At 37.2% G+C, this 22,381-nt stretch overlaps 1 protein-coding gene across 7 annotated transcripts in view; it reads right to left on the bottom strand.

The window, feature by feature from the left end:
* Positions 1-1,382: 1,382 nt before the first annotated feature.
* ARHGAP21 (Rho GTPase activating protein 21) overlaps positions 1,383-22,381 on the bottom strand; it is a 148,304-nt gene continuing 127,305 nt past the window's right edge. For 6 of the 7 annotated variants that reach the window (XM_031939856.1, XM_031939860.1, XM_031939862.1 and 3 more), the window contains 10 exons: positions 21,293-21,435; positions 15,962-16,117; positions 15,802-15,880; positions 15,071-15,144; positions 14,900-14,989; positions 12,455-12,580; positions 12,247-12,288; positions 11,828-11,933; positions 9,875-9,906; positions 1,383-8,158 (listed from right to left, as the gene is read on the bottom strand). In XM_031939856.1, the coding sequence (XP_031795716.1) occupies positions 6,506-8,158; positions 9,875-9,906; positions 11,828-11,933; positions 12,247-12,288; positions 12,455-12,580; positions 14,900-14,989; positions 15,071-15,144; positions 15,802-15,880; positions 15,962-16,117; positions 21,293-21,435 (2,501 nt within the window). In that variant the 3' untranslated portion in view covers positions 1,383-6,505. Of the gene's footprint in view, positions 8,159-9,874; positions 9,907-10,789; positions 11,065-11,827; positions 11,934-12,246; positions 12,289-12,454; positions 12,581-14,899; positions 14,990-15,070; positions 15,145-15,801; positions 15,881-15,961; positions 16,118-21,292; positions 21,436-22,381 lie in introns of all 7 variants that reach the window. The other variant, XR_004229785.1, reaches the window with a different exon arrangement.

Genomic DNA, 22,381 nt, shown 5'->3' with positions numbered 1-22,381 from the left:
TGAAGTTTGCTGCAATCTCTCCTGCTCCCTCAGTCTTCTCATTTAGACTTCAACCACAGGTTTCTTTTTAACTCTTATCATTTGGTGTCCTTAGCTGATCTTATTTTTCATAAGACTAATTCTCTTTTAACATATCACTTCCTTGGGACAGGTGGCGCAGTGGATAGAGCACCAGCCCTGGAGTCAGGAGGACCTGAGTTCAAACCTGGCCTCAAAGACATTTAACACTTCCCAGCTGTGTAACCCTGGGCAAGTCACTTAACCCCAACTGCCTCAGCCAAAAAGCAATAAATACATATGAAATAAATAAATGAATAAATAATATAAACACACACACACCCCACTTCCTTTTCTTCTGCTGAAATGTATTGCTGTACCTCTGCATCCTTCTGTTTATCTTTCCTTCTCTGACCATTTAATATATAAGTGAGGTTCAGGCTAGCTATCCCTTTCCCTCTCCCTTTCCCAGTTTGAAACTACTTGTTTGCAACGTATTAGTCCCTTCTTCCTCTTCCTCCTCCCCCTTCCTTTCTATTTTTTTAAGATCGTGCAGATACTTTGTCTTAATAGTAAAACAACACCGACAATAATAATAGTTTAAAAAAAAATGGCTACCAGTTGTTTAAAATCCACAACATGCTTGGCACTTCACAGCCACCCAAGAAGGTGATATTATCCCCATTTTACGGTTGAGGAAACTGAGGCAGACATCAAGGTTAAGTGCTTGTCCAGTCACACAGCTAGTGCATGTCTGAGGTCTAATTCAAACTTCATCCTACTGACTGCAGACCTAGTTCTCTCTCCATTGTGCCATCTAGCTGTAAACAGTTTACCTTTTGTTTTAGTCCCTTCTGATTGCTCATTCCCATTTGCTTCTTCTGTCTGTATGTTAAATTTTCTACTCAGATTGGCATTTTCATCAGGAATACATGGAAATCCTCTTATTAAAGATCCATTTTATTTCCTCCTAAAACTATACTCAATTTTGCTGGTTGTTATATTCTTGGTTGTAAGTCTTTTATCTTCTGAAATATCTTAATCCAAGCTTGCTGCATAATCTTACAAGATCTGTGACTCCTTAGCACTTAAAATTATTTCCTGTTGTCTATAGTATTTTTTACTGGAAGTTCTAAATTTTGCATATCATGTTTCAGAAATTTCTTGAAATAATGTCCAAGTTCCAATTTTGGGGGGAGGGAAGAGGGAAGGTTGTCATGATTTTAGGTAATCCAGTTATTGTTAAATTCTTTGCTCAATCTCTCATCAGCTCAATTGTTTTTATCTTTTTTATTTTCCCTCCCTCCAAGTTTTTCAACTTAGTGTTGATATTTTTTTATTGTTTCAGAGTCATTAATTTTCTATTTGGTCCACTCCAATTTTCAGGGAGAATCTGCTTATTGGGTAAAGGTTTTTTTTTTTTTTTTTTTTTAAACCAAGTTATTCTTTCTTTCCCCTCATCTGTCATTTGTTTTCCACATTTCTTCTACTGAAGTTCTCATTTCATTAATAAAATCATTTTAATACCCCTCCCAGTCCTCTTATTTATTTATTTTTGTTAGATCCTTTAGCTGAATTTTAATCCAGTGGTGTTTTTCTTTGAGGCTTTGTTTATTGATAGGGAGTCATTCTTTTTTCTGGATTTGTGTTCAAGTGTCAAGTATTCTTGATCCAACCTCCAATCTGGCCTTAGACGCTTAATTAGCTGTGACCATAGGCAAGTCATTTAACTTCTATGCTTGTCTCCCAGGTTGTTGTGAGGACCAAATGAGTAATAGTCAAGCATTTAGCATAGCACCTGGTACACAGTGAACATTATATAAATATTAGCGATGATGAATGTTATGGGAATTTATGGGGGGGGGGGGTTGCTCATTGTTTCAGCCTACCTCCAGCCTACTCGATAACTTGATGCAAGGACTGGATTCTGCTCATTTCTGAAGGGTATGTCTGGGCTGTTCCTACTTCTTGGGGTAATTTCAGGATCTCAGGGATAACTCAGACTGGGAAACCTGCAAGCTTCTATTGTTCCTAACAGTCTGATCCAAGGCAAAGTCCAATTGTCATCCTTGTCAGATCTCTGCAAGTTTCTGAAATGGGTTTGGGTCTGAGCAACACAACTGTAAGCTTTCTCCTGGCTGGAGTTCCAGTAGACTAAGGCTGGTGCAGTCACTATCCACAAGCTAGAAATCTCTTCAAGTTGTGTGACAGAACTGTAGGTGCCTTTTTTGGTCTCAGATCCCTGCTGTGATAATTGCACTAGAGACTTCGGATTGGCTGGGGTTGCTGGCACAGAGATTTCTACTCCAGTTCCAAGTCAGAGCCATACAGCCCCTACTTGATTTTGAACTCGCTCTTTTTGAAAGGCTAGCCTAGGGTCTTCTGATCATTCTTCATCCTAGACCACTCTGCCTAGACATGTGTTGCCTCCTTAGTGCAGCCCAAAACTCTCATCCAACACTGGCTAGTGAGACAAAGCTGCCAGTTAATAAGGAAATCTTTTTGTCCTGGTGCACTATCACAAGCAGATTTTTTCCCCCCAGTCATTGTGCTTAGATAACTCAGTACAGTCCCTCCTGGCTATCCTCAGTCTCCTGTGTCCACAGACCTATCTCTCCCAAAGCTGACCTGGGCTTGGGAAGAAAAAAAAAATTTTTTTCCCTTGGATTTCTGAACCAGGATTCAGTCTGTTATGCTTTCTAGATTTCTATTTGTTAAGTTAAGAGGGAAGACCCCAAGTATATTACTTCCTATTTCTCCACTATCTTGGCTGTTCTCTGCTAATTTTGATTGCTATATTTTAAGTTATCTAAATGATCCAGATTGGAAACATGTTCCTGTACCTTTCCAATATAATTTTCCGATAACTCAATGATTTGGAATACAACCACCTTGAACATTCTGGGATTTTGCATCAGCTGATTTTAGCCATCAAAATAACCCAAACACATTCATGGTTAGTGGGGATGCTTCCTTAGAAAGGCTGCCCTAAATTTTCTCTTCATCATGTCTCCAATGCATGGTTGGTCAGGCTTGCTTTATCTTGTACTTTGTAGCAAATCCATGGACAGTTGTGTTCACGTGGGAGCTCTGATGGTAGGAAAGCTCTGAGGTGAATATGCCTCATTTTCTTTGCTCAGAAGGTATCTCTCTGCAGGTTGCTCCCTTTCTTGGGCAGTCAAGCTGAGAATCCTGCACCAGGCAGCAGGATCCTTACTATTTGTTCTACAGTGGTTGCACAAGTTTCTCTGCTCCTGCATTTGTTGCTGACGCGGAGAAGCAGATTGAGCTTTTTAATACTTGCATTAAAACTTCAAAGATCCTAAACAAAACAGAAACACTGGAACTTGAGTTACATCAAGAACAGATTTTCTTTCCTTAAGACAAAATTTTATCACAAGCATTTTCAGATTTTCCTTTTGAAAATTTTAAAAATTTGTATCAAAACATGAACAAATGACAAATGGGATTAACAAATATTCTGTGATGAGCCTGACTGACCCAAGCCCCTGAAAATTAAAGTTTGATATTAGAACAAAATAAGACATTCCTAAGTCATTCAATTAATAAAAACATTTACTTAGTTATAACCAGAGAATATCCAACAAGCATTTGAAGGCATTTACTTGATTCAATTGAGGGAAATTGAATTGACTAAGTTGCTCCTATTCTGTTTTCCATTAGCTAGAAACCAATTAAAACTACATATGGCTGTGTTGTACTCAAGCAACCAAAAGTAGTCTTTCTGCCAGTCCACGTTAGCCATTTGAGTTCATCACGAACTTAGGTAGATGAAGGGGTAAGGATATTGCTCCCACCACCAAGATCCGGAGTGGGAATCCTTAAAGTTAAGAAGCTCATTGCCTCGAGGATAAAAAAAGCACCACTTGTCATTTGAAGTCCTTTACAAATATTCCTTCCTCCAAACTGAGCTATTTCTGCTCATTTTCTACTTATCTCCCATGGCAGAAACTGCGATTTGACTTGCTACTCGGCCTTTTAGGACTTTTCTGATTTCCTTAAATTTTGTTCTTCTTTCCCCTAAGTTAACTTGTCTGTATTTATGACATTCCCGTCCCCCTCCATGCCCTTTCATCCAAGTGTAGTAAAGCTCCTTCAGGATAGGACTATTTGTCCCTAGGTCTTATTACAGCTCATGGATCACAGATCTAGAGGAGGAATCTTAAAGTTAACTGAGTCCACTCCCTCCTTTTACAGATGATGAGATTGAGTGACTTTTTCAGGGTCACAAAGAATCAGTGAAGGACAGAATTTGAACTCTGTTCTTACTGGCTTTAAATCTAGCTCTCTGTAGTCAAATAATAAAGGCGTTGATTTTAATAAGGGAAGAGTCAATGACCTCTCAGTTCTTCCTGGGTGAGCTACAACCAGCTAGTTCCATTTGACAAAGATACTAACTTATTCCAAAGGCTACCAAACTTTACTTGTGCTCCATGGCTGCTGTCTTGTCTACTTTTTGCTAATCTACAAGTTCCACAAAAACAAATCAGCATCATAAAGTTACACTGACCAAACACCCTTTTAGGGCCTGTAATGGCAACAGTACAGATCAAGTCCAATTCTCTCTCTAAAAATGTGAGGACATTTTTTTCTACTTTATCCAACTTTATTCCATGGAGTCAAATTATTCACCCCAGTTGGCCTTCACTTAGAGCTTTTATTTTCTATTCATAGTCACGCCCATTTCTATTTGTATTGTACCATAAATTCTTATATTAAGCAGATTGGTGGCTCAGAGGGCTGACCCTGGGGTCAGGAACACCCGAGTTCAAAACTGTACTCAGGAACTTCTAGTGAGGTGACCTTGGGCTTCCACCTCAGTCTCCTCATCTGTAAATTAGGGATAATAATAGCACTTGTCTTGGAGAGTTGTGAGGAACAAATGAAGTAATATTTGAAGGTGCTTAGCACAATGCCTTCGAAAGAATAATAAAGTCTGTATTTGTTCACTTTTCCACATCTTAGTTGTAGGTAAACAAATATTTCTTGATGGCTCTTTTCTCCCACTGGGTTCGAGTCAGAGGTATGATACTAGATTTAGAACATGGCAGCAATCTGCTGAGGTCTTCTATGGATCCTTTCTTTGAGAAAATATTTTTAAATATGTAAAATTAAAATACATAGGACCATGAAGGAAACCAGTTGTATTATAATAATTATTAAAACAACATATATTTTTAAAATTCCCAGATCTATTTAGTCATCCCTGTCCTTTCACGGATGAGGAAACTTTAAGGTCAGACTTGCAAAATATAACACTACCTGGAATATCTACACAGAAACAAAAGAAGGTGAATTTATTAGGAGCATTCATATGATTATCAAGACGAAACAAAATTCAAGCTTTTAACAAATTGCTCTAAATAGAGCTATTCTACAGAGAAAAAGAATACCTCATGGTCATCTTTTGCATAGGGAGTGGGAACAATGGTGTGTGGAAGAAGGTGTCTGAGAATCTGAAGAATGTGTCTCAATCTATTAGATGAAGAAAGACCAGACAACAATAAAGCTTTGAAAATCTAGAGTAAAAGTAATTTCCTTCTATATTATAAAAATATTCATTCTGGTTTTTATTTTCTCCAAGTCAGGGTTAGCTACCATTCACCATAGGTGGATACTGACTTAAGTGACATTTTAAAATGACTCATTAGAATGACATTGAGCCATGCAAAAAGTTCACCAAAACAATTTTATTTCCAGTGTTTAATTGGGTATGCACACAGGCATGACACAGGTTTGGATTCATTAAGTCTTCATGCAGAATTATATTCTTCATAAAAGAAGCCAGTTCCATCCAGGATCCACTATCTACACACCTATGTTACAACATTTATAACAAATCTGGTATCTGAAGAAAAGATACACATATAATATGTTCATTTAAGTTACTTATTTTACAGAAAGATTAAAAATTCAAGTCACACAAAACTCAAAAACTGTATTAAAAGTTTGAATATAAAACTCGGAGATCCAACTGGAATGCCTATGAATGGAAGCTCTGTATCCACCTGTGTTAAAATCTGTAAGATGTAACATTACCAATAAAATGCTTTCATCTGATCATTTAAAGTTTTCTAATTTAACAGTTAACAATATGGCACCCTAACAAACCCAATGAATTGTTATGATGAGGCACTTTTGTTAGTGACTAAACCAAAAGAACAAATTTGCTGCAGACTAATGTCAGCTGTTTTACTCATCAATTTCTGATCATAAACCTTGTATAGACAACATAGCATGTTGCAACAAATACCCTGCTTATTTGTATGCAACCATCCAATATATTTTTAAAATATATATTTTTTCTTAATGTTCTTCTGGCCATAGAAATGCACAGTGAAGACATTCCACAGTGCACATTGATGAAACCAGCCTAAAATGAAGGCTGCATAATAACAATTCTAGTACAGAAAAATATTTACAGAGTTATTGGAACATGTAACAGTAGCTTTTGAGTTGCTGTAGTGGATGCATCCTCCCTGCCAGTTTAGAGACACTGATGAAATTGTGATTTAGTGCCTGGGGCTAGGGATGGTTTTTGAGGATTGGCAACAGGTAGAGGCCTATCATTTTGGTTGACATTCTGGAAGCTTTCACCATTTATTTGTTCAGGTGATTGCGGTGATATGGAAAGAAGGGGTCTGTTTGTCAAAGTTAAGGTGCTAGGGGAGCTGCCTCCATCTGATTTATATGTTTCTGTTATACTAGTGTTCTCTAGTCTATATTCTCCAGGTTCTCCTGTGTTCAGGTCAGACGTGCTAGTACGTAAGCGTTCTCGTGCGAGCCAGTCTGAAATGGAGAGGTCTTGGGCTGGGCATTTCGGTTTTAATCGAGTCACAGCAGAAAGTTCAGACTCTCTTTCGCCACTCTGTTCTGGAACTTTCCAAGCATTTAAAACGCTAATTTCCGCAAAATCCCTTTGCCCTCCAAGGGTGTGTCGTCTCCTGATGTTTTTCCTTTTAGCATTCTCTGCAGAGCTGTTTTTCTGATTTCCCACCCCAAACATGTCATCCGCAGATGCTTTGAGCCTCAGTTTTAGCCGGTCGGTTATTTTAATTCTCCAAGTGGGTTCGTGTTTCTCTGAGTCACTTCTACTTGGTGTCAGCAAATTACCTGTTGACTTTCCCTTCTTCTTCATATCAAATACTTTAGTTACAGATGACGACTCTCTCTCATTTTTGGTATCGCCTGTCCCGTCACTCTCTGACTTGAATCGAGCTGACTTTTTTCTGGAGAGCGTATCACGTTCAATAAGCTTATGTGAACTGAACAGTTGTCTCCGGCTGTCTAAACTTGGTGTTAAACTTCCCTCAGTACAACTTAATTCGCTTCCTTCTGAGTTTCTCCGACTTGTCTTTACCATTTCTTGGATTTTCCCCCTAAAGAATTTCTCAGAAAGAAAACCTGTGGCAAAAACTGGGAAATCATTCTCACTGTCCGTTTCCACAGGCCGACCTTCACTGACCAATTCGCTCTGTTCATCATCTGCCTCTTCTCCCTTGCTCTCAGCAACTGACCGCACTTCTGGACTGAGCCTGCTGGAGTCGAGGGTGGTCAGGTAGGCAGCAGAGGAAGTGGTCGAGTAGCCTGAGGTGGAATCGGCATTAGCCAGAAACTCGCTGCACTTAGTTTCCAGACTGAGGGACTTTTTACCAGGCAACCTCTCCAGGGAGAGTGGGGAGGCAGTGCTGAGCAGAGCACCAGGGCCAGGAGAGGGTGTCTGGGGGCCTTCTTTGAGTACGGTGAAACGGTAGCCAAGAGTAGGGGACTTGGTGGATTTTGAGTTGGGAGGTAGTAAAGGCTCTCCAGATACCACGTTCTCTTTCCTTGGCGCCAGCTTTTCCTCTTTCATCACGTGCAAATCTTTTTTGCTAGTATTATCTTTAGAAATACTAGTCCTTTGCTTTCTTACTGGATCATTCTCTCTTTTCAACTCTCCGCTGCCATCCTCTTTACTATTATTATCACTCTGAGGCTGTTCTGCAATTTCTTTCTTGAAAAATACATTATCCAGCTCATCCTCTGAGCTGCTCGGCTGTGCTTTCTCTTTTGTTTTTTTCCTCTTGCGACTAGCTGCTGCAAAGAGGGAGGATACAAGCAATTCTCTGCTATACTGATCCTTTCCGGATCCCCAAGAACCCTGGGAAAGAAACATAAGATAAAAGGGAAACTTAGACTGAAATTTAACAAAACCTCAAGAGAAACTGAATGTAGCTATCTCCTCCACCTCCCAAGGTTTTTTCCAAATTCTTTACCATATCCGAAACCAAGACATTTTATACAAGTCTTATAATTAATTGTTAAAGAATACTACTCAGCCCTAAAATCTTGACTTAAACTTAGAGACAATTACTATTTCATTAGACAAGATACAGTGAATTCAAATACTTTCATGAATGACTAATCTCCCATTAGGACCTTCCACTTATTACTTCTTCCAAATCAAAGGATTTGTATGAATTTAGCCAATTATGTATACTAATTTTAAAAGTTATAATTAAAAACCTAAAAGTCAAATGCACCAACACTAGGGGTTAGTTTCAGAATTTACTGTGGGTAGCAATGTAGTGATAGTTTTAACTGAAGATAGACACTTTTGCCCATAGTCACACTGCTACTTTATAGCTGAAGTAAGACTAGAACCCAGTTTCCCACTATTAAGTCCATTACACTAAAATGTTGTGAGAAGGTACACATGATAACCTTAAAAAATTTTGAGTTGCCATGGACTTAAAACCTTCCTAACCTATTTTAAAGATTACTGCTCATTCTTTCTACGTTTCCTGGTACAAGAGATTTTAAGACTGGGAAATCCTTGAATCAACTCCTCCTTGAAACATAACTTCCCCAAAAGATGAGACTGACAATGATCTTCTTAGCATTTAATGTGTTTATTAATACTCTTATTTTAGTCCATGTTTGAAAGTCAATCCTGAATGAAATAGCTTGTTTCAGCTTCTACACTTTCTAATTTGGTCATTTTAGACTTTTTTTAGACTATAGGTTCCTCAAAGACAAGGAATGCCTTACCCATTTTTTAAGGCCCTCAGAGTAGGTCCTTTTTTAAAAATTGGTTGGTTGGTTGGTTGAACTGCGCTATATTATTCATTGCCTCACCTACTTTGTGCAAGGTTAGATTCTGGAGGATTAAGTAGTTAGGATTTCCTTTAGTGATGGATGGATAAAGGAGATGGGAGGCTATTCATTTAAGCAAAGCTCTTTATAGAGGCAGGAGGTAAACCTGGCATCTTGGAGTGGGAGATAATGAATTCCTGAATTAGTCTTTTAAAAAAAATTTTTAATAGCTTGTTATTTTCAAAATATATGCAAACATATGCAAGATAGTTACCAGAGTAGATTAGTAGGGGTAGAAACCAAATCATAGGGACTAAGAAGCATTTGTAAGTAGCCAATGAATTTGTATTATTTTAAAAAATGTGTTGCTGGCTCTAGGCTCTAACAAAATTGGTTTCAATGTTATTATATACATGACACAAAAGGACTAAGAACCATAAAATTTTGGAATGAATTTTGCAGCACTGGGGAAATAATATGGTATTGGCCAAATTGGCCAAAAGTGCTTGAGGAAAATTTTGTGAAAGGATGAGTTTGAACCTGTTTGAAAACTGTGGTTTACAATAGTCAAATGTCAGAGCCACGCTCTGATACTACTGCCTCTCATGTTCTTGTGAAAATGTGCCAAATACTAGATAAGCATTCTGTACTTATTTCAATTAGGTATAGACAAAAATACTACAAAAGGGATTTATACTTAAATAAGTAGGTAGGTGTTCCCTAACTGGGCTGGGGAACTGAATCTTTGCACATTTATCAACCAGTCCCAAACCAAATTTACCTTAGATTTTGCTGAGTCACTAGTAGCTGAATCTGTATGAAGTTAAAGAAAATTTGGTCAGTTTTGGCTATAATTTGAAGTTCTTTTTACAAACAATGCAAAATTTATGGAAGAGACAGGCACAGAACAAGATGTGAAAGCAAAACCCAAACAAAACCACAGAACACAGTGGAGAGTCAGAGCTCACAAAGATGCAAGCTGCACCACAGAAAGCCACCGCCATGAAAGGATGCTGTGAATTGTAGGCAGAACCAGCTCAATGATAGGAATGGCAAAGGAGCCCTGTTCTAAATAAAAACAGAAAGACTACTGTTTATTAACTTCTCCAAGCTTTAAGACCTCTTAAGAATTGTACTGTGTACCATATCTTGTGTTTGAACTGATACACAATGTAGGACATTAGGACTATGGGTTCGTCCTAGCTACAAGACTGAGACACTCAGTATATTTGGGGTTATTTTTGTCAGACCGTTAAACTTTACTCCTTTCAATATTGTAGCATTATACATGGTATAATTAAGGAAGCAGAAGTTCTTAGGATAACCTTGACTTCAGGTCACATGGCTTTACATATTGGATAATGTTGAATATTGTGTTTTGACCCCAGTTTTATGCTTCACATTAATGTTTCCAGGGTTCCTTTTGACTAGCTACCAGTTATCTATAGAACAAGCGCTATCATGAAATGGAAAAATGGAGACCATCATTTTACTGTCTGGCAAAAACTCATACTGTACAATTATAAAGAGGGTAGGAAGGGGCTAGCACCATTCAAAGATAATGCTGATTTTGAGATTTCACTTTTCAACTTTGGGGAGATTTAATTTTCAAAATTAAGGAGCTGAGCCCCATGCCACACCTCTTTTTTGACACATGGCTAAATGCTTCATGACTTAAAAAACTGGTAGATCATACCATGCTATTTCTCCTCAGGGTCTGCTTTCAGAAATAACAAGAAACAGCAGAAAAACTTTTAAGAAAGTAGCATTGATCTGTTTAAAATACTTTTAAAAGAAAATTTACAGCACAGATCAACTATTTTGGCATTTACAAGAATGGGGGATTTCTGCAGACAAGGCAGCTACAGTGTGGGCAACAGTCCTCCTTCTTCCTACAGGTCCAGCTGTCCATCAGGGACACCACAGCGTCCACTAGTGACATGACCGCGGGATAGACGCCTCCCGTTTCGCCTGTTGTGCAACATCAGTATAGATTTGCCTGTGTCAGAAAGTGCTGAAGACCCCCTTTAGTACTAGAACAAGAACTAGAGAAAAAGGGAGAAGACTAGGAGACAACGCGCCCGGTTAGTGCAACAGTACAGCAGGGAAATTGTTCACCAAAGAGTCTCGAGCTTCACCAAGAAAGGAGGGAAGCCACTGAGCTACAGAAGAAAATGAATTTGGAAGAGACTGATTTTTAACTAGAGATATTTACATACATATACATATACATATATATATATATATATATATATATATATATATATATATATATATATATATAATATCTAGTAGTTCTAATTATTTAACTTTGTGCTTTTAAACTCCATAGCTAACCTTGGGTGATTTTTACCAGGTAGAAGTTCACACTTTCTGCCATCACAGCAACCACATATTCAGTAGCATTTATCTGTTTTACCTTGTGATGACAATTATATGGATAACTGTGAATAAAGAAAACAGGGCTATGCATGCTCATTTCCCCTCATATTTCCAAATCTGACAGACTTGTCAACAAGCATTCCAACTCCATGCACTGCCAATGTCATTATATTCACTGTAAGATACTCAAAATCAAATCAGAAAAGAGAATCAGTTTATTAGTAGAAAGGAAAAAATGAGAAAAAGAAAAATCAGTGTGAATCATTACTTATGATTTATTTGTTCTTTCATTATAATACAATCCAGTAGGTTTTTCTAGCCTACAGATGAAACACTGCCCAGGCAAAGTTACCTGATACATCTCCAGGAGACACGCCCGTCCTTCCAATGTTGGTCAGTAAATGATCTATGTTTGGCACTGGTTGAGATTCTACTGTGTTTTCCTCCTGAACTGTTGTCTATAGTTAACAAACAAAGATCCCTTCAACACTTATTCAAAATTATTTCATTGTGCTTTTAACAACATTTAGAAATTTTATTGGCAATGACCCAAGAACCTTGTTTTCCCACATACTAAAACTAACAACTACAGAGTTAGTTAACTTCTGGTATTTTCATTACAACAAATTCAGAAGCAAGAAATCAACTTCTGAAATGAAGAACTAATGGTGGACTATGGCTAGCTACACTGTTGAAAATTCAAGACTATGTATCTCAAATCAAAACAACTGACCACAAATACAAAAGAAAAAAGGAACTAAAGGAACTTACAAGAGGCTCTTCTGCACCTTCTTCTGTGAAAAACCAGTCATGCTAAAAATTTAAAATAAAAAAAAATAAAAAAATGAGAAAACCCTCCAAACTGTCACTAGTAAGGAGGACAGGACAGAGAGGAAAGAGCTCTGTTGGCAAAAGAGAGAGAATTTAAATCCAAACTTTCGTTCAGGGTCTTTTCTAAAAGAGTAACCCCCCAACTTACATGTTGAATAAGGGTTTCTACAATTTTGTACTGATCAGGCATGTGAGTCACCATATGTGTCATGTTATCTTCTGATGTTCGCACAAGGGTTGGACCAAAAACAATTGCTAGATTTCTTGGTTCCATCTGTAAAAAAGAATGGGGTTGTGTACAGAGTGGGGTGAAAAGGGAAAGGGTGAAGAGAGGAAAAAGATATGGGATATTATTAAAATAGAAGCACAAAAGTGATACAACTAATATTCAAAAGAGGTTTAAATTTCCAAAAGCAAACCTACAGTTTCTATCTGAAAGGTTCTCAAAAAATGTCAAATTCAATTTGTCCATTTGTCTTACCTTACTGGCATGTACATCCATACTGGCACATACACCCATACTTGTGTCTTCTCACTTTGTAATTTCCCTCAACCTTCAATGTCAATTCTTATCCATTTCATATACTTTACCTTCTTTAAAATGTAGTTCAAAATAACACCTTTCAGGAAGCCGAGGTATTAATATGAATAGTATTTCATTTTTTTTCAATTAGTTAGTTTTAACAATCACTTTTATAAGATATTAAATTCCATATATAGTTTCTTCTCCCCCTTCCCAATACAACAAAGCATTCTGATATAGGTTATACATGTACAATCAATCATAATATGAATAGTCTTTTAACTCTGTTAATTACACTAATTTAAATAATATTTTGTAAATATTTCTAAGTATCTGTATGTGGGTCAGGTATCTCCAAATTTGATTATAAGGGTCTCAAGGATAGGGACTTTTGTGAGCATTTGATGGCTATTGAATTCTACCTCATCTATTGTTCAAAGAACAACAGTACCTTGGAAAAAGCAACTCTTGAAACCAAGAGATCAATTTATGCATTATGCTAGGTTCTGGAGAAGTCTTTCCTCAAGGAGCTAACATTCTATTGGGCATAACAGGGCTTAAAAAAAGACCATGTATTGGAAAGATTGTGAAGGGCTTAAATACAAAAAAAAAAGGTTACTGCTTGTTCCCCCCCCTCCCCCCCCCCAAGACAAACTACTACAGCTTTCTAAGCAGAAGAGTAACATGATTTTACTTGTACTTTGGGAAAATCCGTTTGAGAGCTGTGTGGAAGATGAGTTTCAAATGAGGAAAATGAAATAAGAAGATGGATGAGATGTTGTGAAGGCAAATATTTGGGAGCTAATTGGACATAGCACAAGTTGAACTCATCATGTTCAAGATTGTGAATCTTGAATAGTAAATAGTGATTCCCTTAAAAAAAAATAGGGATATTTGGAAGATTTGATGGATACATTAAGGTGAAGATCTCTATCGGACAAATATGGTCTCAAATGTTCAATAGGCAGTTGATGATGGGGGACCTGGAGCTGTATATTTATATTTATAGATGTGGGAGTCATCTACACAGATATTTGGTTATTAAAATCATGGAAGATGAGGAGGAAAACTAGAAGAGAATATCCAGGAGCAAAGGATGGTAAACAGTTTCAAATATGGCAAAGATCAAGCAAAAGCATCTCCCAAATGCCTTCTATGAGTCGAGCCCTGTGCGTACAAGATAAAGAGCTCACAATAAAATGGGGGTAGGATGAGGGAAGATCTTAAATTTATAAAGGAGAGGATTTTTGTAGGAGGTGGGATTTTAGTTGAGACTTGAAGAAACAATGAAGACTGAAGGGAGAAAAGATAAAATACCCAAAAGCTTTTGAGGGATGTTGGGGGAAAGAGAGAGGAGAATGAAATACATTGGAGACAAGAGACATTAACAGGGGAGAACTGGCTTTTGAAAGAAAAAGGAAGAAAGACGACAGGACTCAAAGAGTTACCTAAGTTTTTAACTTAATTATACTGTTCAATTTAAGAGGGATCATGCTACTATTGTCTGGTTTGATGTAAACTACTGCACTGTATACTACTAAATGAAGGAAAAAAAACTTATTCAGGATAGGCCAGCCAAGAAAAATAGGGAAAGGAGTTATAAGAGAATCCAAGGCTTTTTTATTTTTTTAAATTTCTTGGAGCTACCAAAGGCAGAAAGAAAACAAAATTGTGAAAGCTCCCATAAAAGAGAACTTACTACACATCCAAGCACATCTTGTATTATACTCTTTTAAAATTACTATGATTTTAAAGATTCAAAGTAACCCATCACCCTCAGTCTTTCCCACTCCTACTATGGTGACCATGCAGCTTAAACCTGTGTGAAGGCAAGGAGATGAGAGACACCAGCACGTCTTAAGGAGTGGCAAGTGCTCAGTCTGATGACTTGAGAACTGGACCATCAGAACTTGTTTCCATCTGTGCTCTTCCTTCTACTGTTTCTGGGGACCTGCTCAGTAAGCAAGGCAGGTGGACAAATCTGCACTGGTTCCTTTTAATTCCAGGACTACTTTTTGATTTTGTTATATAAATCAGAAAGTTTTGATTAAAATCTTTTTATTTACTTACCTTGTTTTTTTCTGAATTTTCTGCTACTGTTTTCAAATGAGCAGAGAGAAATTTAAGGGTTTCATAATGATGTTCAGGCAAATCATGAATCTGTAAAACATCATTTTAGTGATGAATTTAAAACTTGTAAAGCTTTTTGTTGTAATCCCCAAACTGACTAATAATACTCACTAGTCTTTTTAACGTTTTTAGACGCTCTAGGGGATCTTCTTTTCGATTTGCTTCAATAAAGTCTGCATATTTATCTGGCAACAGAAAGACATTTTTTTTCTCAACTAATTAGGTAGAGTGTACTTAATTATAGTTAACAAATATTTTTAAAAAAGCAGAGAAAAAGAATGGGTCTTAAATAGGTTTAAAGTTTAGGCCTCCAAAATGACATTAATTTTAATGAGAACTATGTGAAAGTAATTTGGATAGAGTGCAAAATTTCCATGAAAGCAAGAAAAAAAAGTATTATATACTTTTTCCTGCCCCCAACACCAATCACAAGATCTTCTATATATGTGTGTATGTATAGACATTCACATACATGAGACATTCAGCAAGGATATGATTTATTAAAAACATGTGTATCTAAGTAATGTATATTTATATATTTAAAATTTTTTCTTGGAAGAAATGTCATTCTGAGTGTCAGAAACAAAGGGGGATACAACAATGTAGTTTTTGTTCAATGTAGATATTTGTATATAAATTTGTTTTCATGCATTTGGTGAAATTTACCAAAAAAGAACAAAAAAAACCCAGTTTAGTACCATGTAACTCTACTTTTAACCCAATGGTAACCAAAGTCTTCTTTTTCCTATACCAAGAGTTATTTTTTCTTCCAATTTAATTTTCTTTAAAATTAAAACTTAGGACTAGGAGGGTTGAAGTGGTTTTTACAGAAAATAAATTACCATTTGTGAAGAGAGGTTCAGGGAGTTTTCTGAAGAATGATTTCAGCAAACTGCTTATCACATTCAAGTCTCGCCATTTCTAGGTATTCAAAATGGAAATAAGTATGTATTTTTACTTAGTCACCACAACATTCTGATAAATGAAAATTAATCAACTTACATCATCCTGTATATCAATATCAGCCATTCCCTTGTTGAGTTCTTCTTGCATACTTGAGATAGCAGCATTATTTCCAGGAACTCTGTAAATACCTGTATATTCAAGTCCTCTTTCTTCAACTAATTTGCAGCATATGTCAACTATTAGTGGAATATACTACAAAATAAAAAGAGACAATTTTAATGTTTACAGGCCTTAAATGGTCATTATTAAGCTATTATTTAACTCTATTATTAAACTATTTATCTCTACATAAAATCTGCTGCTTAGGTCATGTGAAGAATCAAGAAAACTGTGAGCTCAATTGTAACTGCATTAAATATATTTGGAATACTGGAATGGAAATGATTATCAGGGAAATAATAATCCAAACTGAATGAGGATATAAGGTTAAAAAAAAAAAGTTATCTAATACAATAGTGGATGTGGGAGTCTGAAAAACTAAGGGCAAGACCAATTGCAGCTTCTTTTTCACAGCATAGTTGTAAAATTTAATGATTTGTAAATCTTAAAAGTTTCAAATATATGTTTATTATTACTACTAATTATTGGCTGGGTAAGAAACACTAGAAGAAGTCAGGCATTTAGTTCGTAAGCAGACTATGGGAAATACAAGTTGCTTTTTACACACATCTCCCAAACGCTTATATTAATCAAGCAAATTCAATACATACTTTCTTCATTAGGCTTTTGTTTTAAAAGATGCACAAACTGCGATTTAAAAACTCTATTGGTCTGAGGTGTATTAAATTCAAATCCACAATTGCCTAGTGTGCCTATCAAGGTACAGGATTTTACAGTGGACATAAAAAGATAAAAATAAAACTCTTCCTGTATCAGCCCACAAAGATTTGATGGTCTCACCAAAGGGAGGGAATAAGAAGTCAGCAGAGGGACAAACAGGAATATCATACGCATTATCACCTTAGAAAACAGTGAGAAGCAGGGAAAGAAAAGATTAAAGAGAGACTGATTTGATAAAGGATTGACTCTGCAAGTCATCTTTAGGGCAATACCACAAAAACAGCTGAGCTGCTTCAGAGAAGTGGAAGGATTAAGGTCCTGCAGTGTTTTTGGGAGAGAAGAAAACACAAAGGGAAAAGGCAGCTGAACCAGGTCAAATATAAAGAGAGGAGATCCATATTTGTGATGATAAAATATTGTTGGGTTTAAGGGGTTGAATCCGTCAAAGGCAATGACAATGATCCTAACTATGGGGGTCATGTCATTCAATCAGTCTACCAACACTTATTTAGCACCTCCTGTATGCCGGGCAAGGCAGAAGGCAATAAGGATACTAAGACAACAGCAAAAAGCAGACTGAGACAATGAGCACACACACAGATCAATAACTAAGACAATAAGCACACACAGAGATCAATAAAAAAGTGCACACAAGGTAACCTTGGCAGCTCCAGAGATGTCTCAGGGAAACAGTGGAGTCTGAACTGAGGTTGGAAGGAAACCAGGGATCCCAGGGGCTGGCAAAGAGGAAAGAGAAGAGCTCCAAGGCTGAGATGAAAACTGGAAAAATAGGCAGGGCCAGATCATGCAGACTAAAAGGCCAAAGAGGTTCGTATCAGGTTCGAGAAGTAAGCCTCAAGTGTCCTCAGTAAGGGAGAGCCTCCTTGGGCAGGAGGACAACGAGGAGTTTAGTCCAGATGAGAGTGGACGAGGACTAAGTGCCTGAACAAGAGTCGTGGCTGTTGGAGTGTCAAGTATGTCAAGCCACAATTTAATGACAAATCCTCAGAGAGGACAGCCCTAATCAAAGTTTTAAGAAAAGTCATCATTTGTGGAAGCTTGCCTGTTATTTCTTAAAACTTTCATAAGCCTATCTTTTTTAGTAACTAAAGGTACTGAAAAGGATAGTAAATACAATATTCCGATGCTTACTGACTATAAAAAACCATTTCCTTTTGAAGTACCCTGGCAGACAAGATAGCAGACACTGAGGTCCTCTCCCAAGCATTCAAATTCAAACTCCACCAGGTGGGGCTTATGTCAGTGCTCACACAGAACAAGCAGTACAGCGACACACTCAAGGTCTCTGCCAAGAAGTTTAGTCTCGATTGGCCCAGGACTGCCCAGCAAGGTGTGCCCACAACACAGAAGGCACTGCACCCTGAGCAGGAGGGAAAGGTGAGATGTGCACCTCAGAACGCACGCTTGGTTCCCCTCCAAGCCCATCCTGGACTGATGAGCCACAGTCAAATATACTGTACCTTGACTCCAACACGGTGATGTCACCGGACTTCAAAGTATGAAAGATGGACAACAATAAAACACATTTAATAAACTATCTTTTCTAATGCTGTTTCCCCTATCTGTATAAAAATCATACAGGATTCCTTGAAAGATTTAACAGTGATAACTTTGTCCAACCTTTGATTAGTGATATCAAAGGAAGCACAAAACAGACAGCTGTGCACTTGCTATAGCAGGTCAGCACTGTCAAGGAAGGGAGACTCTGGTGGTATGCGGAGGAGGTTCCCCAGATGTGGCTGTCCAGAGATGACATGGAGCTGAGTAGATATCTTTATGCAGAACCTAAGTGAGATCTCTACTCTCTTAAAAAAAAGTGAGCCTAATTCTCCACATAGGAAAAAGTAAATCAAAGGAAAAGAATGTCTACAATAAAGATGCAGTACTTATCTAAGAGTACATTTAGACAGATTCTATAAAATGCCAATGAGCTGATCACAGAACTTAAGAGCAGGCTAGATTATTTTTGGAAAACTGGGCAGATTTTAATAATCTCAGGTTTTCCCTGAAAAAAAATCTCACCACAATATATAATCATTTCATGCAGAAATTAAATAAATATAAAGAGCCCAGAAAGTGTCTTAACAAACATCTGCCTTAATAGCCAAATTTTGAGAGATGGCTGCTAAAGGCCACACCAAATTACATAAACTTTAGTTTGTTAAGGTTAAAGATTAGTAAAATCTTAAAAAAAAAAAAAAATGTCAGATGATTATTTTGTCTCATAAAGCAAGAATCAACAGAAAGTAAAATCTGTATAAAGAAAGATGTCAACATCATCCCAAAGAAAATTGAAAGAATACAAATAAAAAATGGAAATACTCTGCAAAAAATTAATACAACAAACAAATTTATCCATCAAGGACACTGGGTTTACCCCATTTGGACCTCTAAGTTAAAGTTAAAGAATAAGAAATGCCATTAATGAGAAAAAAGAAAAGGAAAAGCAGTCCCACTGGGACAACTTTGTAATTAATTGTGGATATTCATGGAGGTGATATAAACGTATATAAAAAGATGTTGAGTAGTGATTGATTTATAAGGTATTTAAAGCATGGGAAAATATTGAAGGTATGAAAAAAATCTCACTATGATAAAAGGTATTGGTAGGGAACAAGGGGTTTTTCAAAAAATGATATTATTAAACAATAATACTACTTATTAATTATGAAAAAACATTTGACTCATTAAAGCAAAATGTTATTTTGAGGTGCTTCCCACCTAGATATCATAAATTGCTTCTTGGAAGACACTTAATGGGATGTAAATAGTTTTGTTTAATGACACTCTGATAATATGCATCCAGTGAAGAGATGTGAAAGTATGACATTTGCCAGTATGCTGAGGAAGTCCAATATTAAGGCAAAGAGGGATCCCCGGTGGATGGTGAAGTTCTCCAGATTTCTTGTTTGTAGATGATTTCCTGCTCATTGTATCAAACCATAAGACACTGCAGAGAGCCTCCTGGAAGAGATCTGCACTCACTCAAAGGAGTCTGGCCTGACCATCCACACAATGAAGACCAAATGGATACTCAGGATTCCAACATATGTCTGAATGGGCACCTGTTGAATTTGTCCAATATTATCTATATCTGGGTCCAGCAATGAAAAAGGAGCTGAGAGTAATCTTGATTGCTTTTGGAAAACTGCAAAGCCTTTCTAAAAAATAATTCCAAGTTTTTCTAACAACGAAGACCCCGTCTGTTTACCACTCCCTTTGAAAATCTATAGAAAAAACCCCCCCCCCCCCCTTTTTTAACTTAATAGCATTTTATTTACAGGTTATATGTATGGGTAACTTTACAGCATTAACAATTGCCAAATCTCTTGTTCCAATTTTTCACCTCTTACCCCCCACCCCCTCCCCCAGATGGCAGGATGACCAGCAGATGTTAAATATATTAAAATATAAATTAGATACACAATAAGTATACATGACCAAACCGTTATATTGCTGTACAAAAAGAATCGGACTCTGAAATATTGTAAAATTAGCCTGTGAAGGAAATCCAAAATGCAGGTGGGCAAAAATATAGGGACTGGGAATTCAATGTAATGGTTTTTAGTCATCTCCCGGAGTTCTTTCACTGGGCATAGAAAAAACTCTTGTGGAAAGCAGTGAAAGGGGACATGATTGGTGTGGGTAGGCCACAACATAAAATCAACAAAATACTCCAATAAGGTGGTAATCCAAAAATCAGACAGAAAGAGAAGATAGGCTAATTCTGGGAACGAGACAGAGGAAAGATGGGGGATGGTTGGAGCTCTGTCTTAGTATTCTTGTGTTGCTGGGACAAAGTGAGAAAGGTCTCCCATTTTGTGTGGAGAACTTTGGGAAAGATACAGGCACACAGACTAGGAGGCACAAATGGCTTGCAAAGTATATCATGGAGGGAACCCCCCAAATGAGGAGATAAAAATGTAACTGAATATTCTTTGCTTCAAGATTCACCTCAAGTGCTCACTTCATCATGAAGGCTCTCCTGGTCCTTCTGTATCTATTTTATATACACTGCTTCCACAAGCATGTTGTTCTCCCCATTACTCCTCACCCTTAGAGAACTTAATTCTGTCTTCTCTTTGCCTTGGTATCCCCCAGAGGTGATCACAGTACCCGACACATAGCAGGCATTTAAATGTGTGCTGAGAGACTAACAATATATGGCTGCAATTCACACATCACAACAAATCTTTGAAGTTAAAAAAACACTTAAAAGGTCAACAGAGGAGTGCTTGCTGGACAAAGTAGATAATAACACATTATCCCCTCCCCCCAAAAAAAATGATGCAGAAATTAAGAATGTCATGGGAGAAAATGACACCCCTAAGCCCCCCCCCCCAAAAAAAGAAAGAATCAGTTATTGAATAAGGGCTAGGGTCTCCTATCAAGGGAATGAAAGGGCCCCAGCAGGAGGCCCAGGCCTGTCAGGGACAAATGTATGGAAAGATGTGGAAGATGGTCGGTCTCCAATTATTCTGTGTATCACTGGAGGGGAACATTCACACTGATGAGATTGCAGTTGCCCTGGACTAATATGGTACAAACAAAGCTTTTGTCTCCTACCCGATTGGTATGAGCTGGGGGACAATCATCCAGTCTGACACCAAAGGTTCCTACAGCAGTTGGCTTTTTTTCAAACGTTTTCCTCATGATGTTTGGGATGCCTTTTCTCCATGTGCCTTTGTCTTTTGGAGGACTGGTGTCATCTTTGGTTATTGTTGAAAATGAGGAAGTGATATATTAGGGGGGAAAGGAAACAAAAATGTTTGAATCACTAATCAAGTACATGGATTATGTGAGCTTAAATAAGATCTCTTTATTATTAAGAAGAAAAAAAGATGTACCAAAATATTTAATAATGTTACAGTTCATCCTAATCCATCTTGTCTTCTATCTTTCATTATCAAATGAAAAAAAAAAAATGAAAACACTTCCATATATTTTAAAGGGCACTAACAGTTATTTTTCCCTTTACAATGTGTAATATTCGTTATCTTTTATAACTATGATAACTAAGCTAGGGAAGATTTCTTTAAAAATGTAGACTCATAATTGTATATTCCAACATATCGATTTTAAGTTTCTAATGCTCTTCTAGTTGTTCTATTTACACACACACATATATACACAGTCACAAAATGTGTGAGTACACATGTTGAGAGTCTGCCAGATGTGTGATATCAGTGGGTGGAGCTCATTCTAGAAGTATAAATTCCTGCTCTGCAGAGGGTCAAAGAGTGGCCTCTAACACTTAGAGGCTTGTGCAGGGTTACACAATATGGGCCAGAGGTGAGACTTGAACCAGGTCTTTTCTGAGACCTGCTGTCTTATCTACAATTCCATGCTGCCTCTTTAAACAGAAAAATAAAGGGCTGAATAATATGGCTGGAGGTTTTCAGATCTGTTACTGATGACAGTTTATTAAAGAAATATTTACATTATTAGTGCTGATAGTAGTGAGTCTTGTTAAGAAAAGATGGAATCTGAAATGATGCTATTCCAAAGTGGGCCTCTTGAAGTCCTATCACCCATCTAAATATGTCAAGACTATGTGTGTGACATACCTGTTTCCTAAAACTGGCCAAGTTTAATTTCTACATAAAACAATAGGAGCTAAAACTGATTTCTCTCTCTCTCTTTTTTTAAACTTTT

This window comes from Sarcophilus harrisii, chromosome 5 (genome assembly GCF_902635505.1).
Source record: "Sarcophilus harrisii chromosome 5, mSarHar1.11, whole genome shotgun sequence".
NCBI classification, from domain to species: Eukaryota; Metazoa; Chordata; class Mammalia; order Dasyuromorphia; family Dasyuridae; genus Sarcophilus; species Sarcophilus harrisii.
This window is presented reverse-complemented; position numbering and strand designations above follow the sequence as displayed.